The sequence below is a fragment of the Anguilla rostrata genome, chromosome 10 (genome assembly GCF_018555375.3).
Source record: "Anguilla rostrata isolate EN2019 chromosome 10, ASM1855537v3, whole genome shotgun sequence".
Taxonomy (NCBI): Eukaryota; Metazoa; Chordata; class Actinopteri; order Anguilliformes; family Anguillidae; genus Anguilla; species Anguilla rostrata.
In genome coordinates, this window is record NC_057942.1 from 25,786,699 (window position 1) to 25,792,698 (window position 6,000).

Consider the following 6,000-nt stretch of genomic DNA (forward strand, 5'->3'; position numbering starts at 1 on the left):
TGTTTGCTACCGCACCAGGTATAATTAAATAGAAAAAGCTGAAAGGAAAGGCAACACACCGCATCATGGTTATGGCATTCGATAATTGTCATCATGGTATATTGCCCAGTACGTTTTTCAGGATTGGGCCCTATGTAGGTAAACCCCACTAGAAGAACAATCCAGAATCTTCAGTGTGTGAAGATTGTCATCTAAGTCTTCCCTATTTCATATGTCTTTGCCTCTCAGGTGTTAAGTATTTGGGAAGGGACCACAAATGTCCTGTCTCTGGATGTGCTTCGCTGTTTAGCCAAGAGCAATGGTCAGGTACTGGAGGCATTTTACTCTCAAGTCAAGGTGAGAACAAGAAGTTAAATATATTTTACGTATTATTCTGTCCTAATTTGTAATCACTGTGCTTGAAATGACTGATTATCAAATATAACAAAAATTCTGTCCTGCATTTCCTATCTTTACTGTTCTGCAGAGGTGAGAAGAGGAAGGTTTGAAATTGCATCTCAAAGCACAATGATGCATCATCTGTCTGATTTTCAGATAAAGCTAGAAGCTGCCTCAGGAAACCAGGCTCTGGCTTCACCAGTGATGGCTGTGGACTGTGCCCTCTCCAAGCTGGGCCAATTTGTACAGGTGGCAGCTCGTGGGGCCACCAGTTACCTGGAGCTGGCAGCTCGAGACCTGTCATGCAGCCTAGCACGCATCTACATGGGTACAGCTACAGACATTATATACACTAATATGCAGTTATATAATTATTTTTGGAGATTTTTCTAATTGTTTGACTGTATTTAATTGTTGTATTGTATTCAAGTATGGAGAATTGTATCATTGTTAGTAATTGTTGGTGAGAGTAAGTTTACTCAAAAGGGTAAATTGTGGATAAGGGCCAGTTTAATCAATTCAATTTTCATATTTTATCCTCAACAAACTATATACAGTATACACACATGTCCACTTGGCTACTTTATTAGGTACGCCTGCTCATTAATGCATTTGCCTGATCCTCCAAACAGGGAATCACATGGCTGGAACTCAAAATATAAAGCATGCGGTCATGGTGAAGAGCTTTAGTTTTTTTATTTGACCAAACATTAGAATGGGCAAGACTGCCTAATGTAATCCACTTTGACAGTGGTATGATGGTTGGTGCCAGAAGTGGTGGTTCCAGCATATCAGAAACTGGGATTTTTATGCACTACAGTCTCTAGAGTTTACAAAGAATGGTGCAATAAACAAAAAACATCCAGTGATTGGCAGTTCTGTAGCTGAAAACACCTTGTTAATGAGAGAGGTCAGAGGAGAATTGGCATACTTGTTAAAGCTAACAGAAAAGTCACAAAGGCTCAAAGAACAGCTGTTTTACAACAGTGTGTGCAGAAGGGCATCTCTGAATGCACAACATGGCAAACCTTGTAGCAGATGGGCTACAATAGCTGAAGACCATGCCAGGTTCCATTTCTGTCAGCTAAGGACAAGAACAGGGAGATGAGGCTATAGTAGGCTTGTGATCAGCACAACTGGACAATTGAAGATTGGAAAAATATGGCCTGGTCTGACGAATCACAATTTCTGCTGCGACATGCAGATGATAGGGCCAGAATTTGCTGTAAACAGCATGAATCCGTCAATCCATCCTGCCTTGTGTCAGCGGTGCAGGCTGTTAGTGGTGGTGTAATGGTGTGGGGAATGTTTTCTTGGCACAACATGAGGCCCCTTAATATCAATTGACCATCATTTGAATGCCACATCATGCCTAAGCATTGCTGTTGTCTACCCTTTTTCACATTGGTACATCCAGCACGATTCCAAAATGTGCCATGTCAGAAACCACAGATCTTCTCAACCTGGTTCCACAAACATGAGAGTGATTTCAGTTTTCTCCAGTGGCCAGCACAGTTCCCAGATTTCGATCCAATAGAGCAGCAGTTCCCAACATTTTCAGGCTCAAGGCACCCCTGTAAATAATATACATTTCTGCGGCACGCCAAAATGACATGCAGTTTGCATCAGCTTATGCACATGCTTTTAAGTGAAAAAAAGCTGTTCACCCTGTCAGTGGGTTGTAAATAAGCATAATGTTAAACAGAAATAGATGAACATGTCAAAATATTGAACCTGTTTCATTCAACAAATTACATTTTTAGGAATGACATATTTAGGCAGTTCTTACTAGTCAGTGACACTTGAAATAACTACTATTTCTTGAAGTGGTTAGTGTGACAGCCTTTTCCAGGGAGGATTGGGGTTTGAACCTTACCAGATCCTGGCTCTTACACCTTGCTATTTTGTTACATTTATACAATAACAGATCAATCTATTTGATATCTGAGGAAAAACACGTTTTCAACGTACAAAAATGTTACTCACACGTACAAAGCACTATCTTTAAGTCATTCATTCAAAATGACAAAGGCCTGCCATTAAAAGTATTCATATCTACACTGAACAAAAACATAAATGGAACACTTATCAATTTTGAAGATTTTACTGAGTTAAAAGGTAATAAACGTAAATCAGTCAACTCAATGTGATTGGGGATACAGATATGCATTTGTTAGTCACAGATTCCCCAAAAAAGAAGATACCATGAAATGAACAGAATACCTGTCAGTATCTTGTGTGACCACCATTTGCCTCATGCAACGCAACACATCTCCTTGACACTGAATTGATCAAATTGTTGATTGTAGCCTGTGGAATACTGACCCGTTCCTCTTCAATAGCTGTACGAAGTTGTTGGATATTGGTGGGAACTGGAACACGCTGTTGTATGCGCCGGTCCAGAACATCCCAAACATGCGCAATGGGTGTCTGGTGAGTATGCAGGCCATGGAAGAACTGGGACTTTGAAGAATTGTGTACAGATCCTTGCAACATGGGGCCGTGCATTGTCGTGCTGAAACATGAGGTGATGGCCGTGGACGAATGGCACAGCAATGGGCCTCAGGATCTCATCGCGATATCTCTGTGCCTTCAAATTGCCATGGATGAAATGCACTTGAGTTCTCTGCCCATAGGATATGCCTGCCCATACCGACACCATGGGCCACTCTATTCACAACGTCGACATCAGCAAACCGCTCACCCACCCGATGCCATACACGCTGCCTGCCATCTGGCCTGTACAGCTGAAACCATGATTCATCAGTGAAGAGGACCATTCTCCAGCGTGCCAGTGGCCAGCGAGGGTGAGCTCTTGTCCACTCACATCGATTGTGACGCCGAACTGCAGACAAATCAAGACCCCGGTGAGGACATCGAGCATGCAGATGAGCTTCCCTGAGGCGATTTCTGACAGTTTGTGCAGAAATTCTGCGGTTGTGTAAACCAACTGTTTCATCAGCTGTACGTGTGGCTGGCCTCAGACGATCCCGCAGGTGAAGAAGTGGTGGTCCTGGGCTGGCGTGGTTGCACCTGGTCTGCGGTTGTGAGGCCTGTTGGACAAATTTTCAAACTCTGAAACGACGCTGGAGGCGATTTATGGTGGAGAAATGAACACCCATTACTCTGGCAACAGCTCTACAGGACGTTCCTGCAGTCAGCACGCCAATTACATGATCTCTTAACTCTTGAGGCATCTGTGATATGGTGTTGAACAACAAAAAACTCAATATTTTAGGGTGGCCTTTTATTGACCCCATCATAAGGAACACCTGTGTAGTGATCATGGGTTTTAATCAGCATCTTGATATGCCACACCAGTGAAGGAGATGGATTATCTTGACAAAGGAGAAATGCTAGCTAAAAGTTATATAAATAAATTTGTGGGCAAAATTTGAGAGAAATAAGATCTTTGTGCACATAGAACAAATCTTTGAGGTATTATTTAAACACAAAAATGGCTGCAAAAATAAAAGTGTTGCATTTATATTTTTGTTCAGCGTAAATTACACAAAGTTACAAGAAACAATATTTGCTATCTTACCTCACACAAATTAAACAAGCTGTATTCCAAAGCAATGCTACCAAATGTTTCCTAAATTGTTTCAAGGATTAAATAGGCACAGAATAATTAAGTTGGTAGTTTGTGTTAATTAACAAGGGATGAGAATTTGATTTGGTGTGAAAGAAGTTCCGTCAACTTACTGCGCCCTTTTATATTTGTGTCTCAAGGTGCACTTTTGATAGAGAATGCCACTTGGGAGGGGGCATCTGACTCGGACATCTATGCTGCTACACGGTACGCTCTTCCCCTCCCCATTTAATCTGTAATAGCCCAGCTCAGGTTTTTGGTCCAGGGCTATGACAAACCTTTCTCAGTGACACTATCAATGAAAGATTGTTTTTCCATTTTATTGTCTATAGATTTTAACTGACATTTGTGGAATATCTTATTTGATACTCAGGACTCAACTTGCTTAACTTGATGATGCCACACTTAACTTGGTAATGATGTGCCTCATGGAAAAGTCAGAATATCAGATGGAATCCCTTTGCAGGTGGTGTGAACAGGACCTTTGTCCAGTGGTCAATAACAAGGACCATGGCTGGTACAACCCTGAGACACCAGACAAGGATGCAATGCTGGTGTATGAAGTGAGCCCCCACCATGGTCAATCAATGGCAGGAGAATAACTGATCACATGGATAGTTACTAGATAATTACTCCTGACTAGCGGATAGTCACACAGGGTCTGTTGCAAAAGTTGAAATTTAAAGACTGATAATGATCATGAAGTCATTCTTCTCATTTCTTATTTTCTTCTCAAGACGATTTGGCAGAATCACAAAATAATAAAATGGCAAATGCTGTGTGAATGTTTTATATTAAACTTGAATTATATTTTAAAATATATTACATTATACATTTCTTTGCCTATTTGAACATATATGTACCGTTCATGAACTCATATCAATAAATTCATGAACAATGGCAGTGTTCTTTCCGAACACTGATTTTTAAGATGACCTAGTAAACTTCATATTTTTTTGACACTTGAAATTATTTTGAGTTCAGCAATGAAACAATTATGGAAGTGTTTGGCTTATGTGTAATTACTGTAACTTTAAAACCCAGGCTATTTTTAAGAATTTCAATCTGTTTTCCATTGTGTTAAATAAAACCCAGTATCACCTTGTGACAGCTGTGCACTGACTCATCCTCTCTTCTCCGCGTGTGGAGCATTGCATTGTGAGATTACCTCCTTGCTGGAAGCTTGCAATTTATACCCTTGGTGGGAGGGAGGAAAAAAAGGGAGCAGGGGAATATAATTGTTCACTCCATTTTCATAAATTAGAACCAAACACCACTTGGTGTGGCTGCCAGATTTCATCCTGGCAGTTTGGGGATTCCCCCTTGAAGCAAGGGAAGGAAACACCAGGAAGAAAGCATAAAATTTGGATCCGAATCCAGTCCAACTTTTACCTTGCTGTGCCCTGTCAGGAGAATGGGAGGGAAGTGGAACCGGCTTTGAGTAACCCTATAATGTGCATATGTTAACACTGGCTGTGGGAAATGAGGCAGAGCCTCAGACACTACCAGTGCTTAAATAATCAACTGCAAGCTAATTGCATGCTAAAGCCACAAGATGGCATCACTGGGCAAGAAATCACTCATGCAAATTTAAGGGGGGAAAATTGAAATCAATCAGCAGGATGATCCAGTAATACCAGGATGTGCAACATGTCAGACATTCGGCATAGTAAAGCAACTGTATGATGTCAGAAAAGACATGGATATTTAGAAGAACTTTGATGACCTACTTTCTGGATTAGGTTGCTTACCAGGACAACACCGCAAGCCGCAAGGTCAAACAAATTGTGCATATTCCAGGGAGTTCTCCAGTAGCCCTCAGAGATAGTCATCAAAGAACTATCACAAATGGAATGGATGAATGTTATCACAAAGCAAATGGTATCAACTGAGTGGGCCAACAGCATAGTAACTATTGCCACAGCAAAGAAGGGACCCAAAAGACAAACCAAAGGAGTAAAAAAGAGAGCTACCCATTGCTCACAGTGGAAGAAGTAGAATCCTGCATACCAAACGCAAAGTACTTTCCA

The 6,000-nt window shown here is 41.1% G+C and overlaps 1 protein-coding gene across 3 annotated transcripts in view; it reads left to right on the forward strand.

Annotated features, from left to right (window-relative positions):
• The window catches only part of LOC135233091 (acyl-CoA dehydrogenase family member 11-like), an 87,539-nt gene extending 82,461 nt beyond the window's left edge, over window positions 1-5,078 (forward strand). For all 3 annotated transcript variants that reach the window (XM_064296274.1, XM_064296273.1, XM_064296275.1), the window contains 4 exons: window positions 229-336; window positions 535-706; window positions 4,111-4,177; window positions 4,437-5,078. In XM_064296274.1, coding sequence (XP_064152344.1) covers window positions 229-336; window positions 535-706; window positions 4,111-4,177; window positions 4,437-4,572 — 483 coding nt within the window. In that variant the 3' untranslated portion in view covers window positions 4,573-5,078. The remainder of the gene's footprint in view (window positions 1-228; window positions 337-534; window positions 707-4,110; window positions 4,178-4,436) is intronic.
• The last annotated feature ends 922 nt before the right edge of the window (window positions 5,079-6,000 follow it).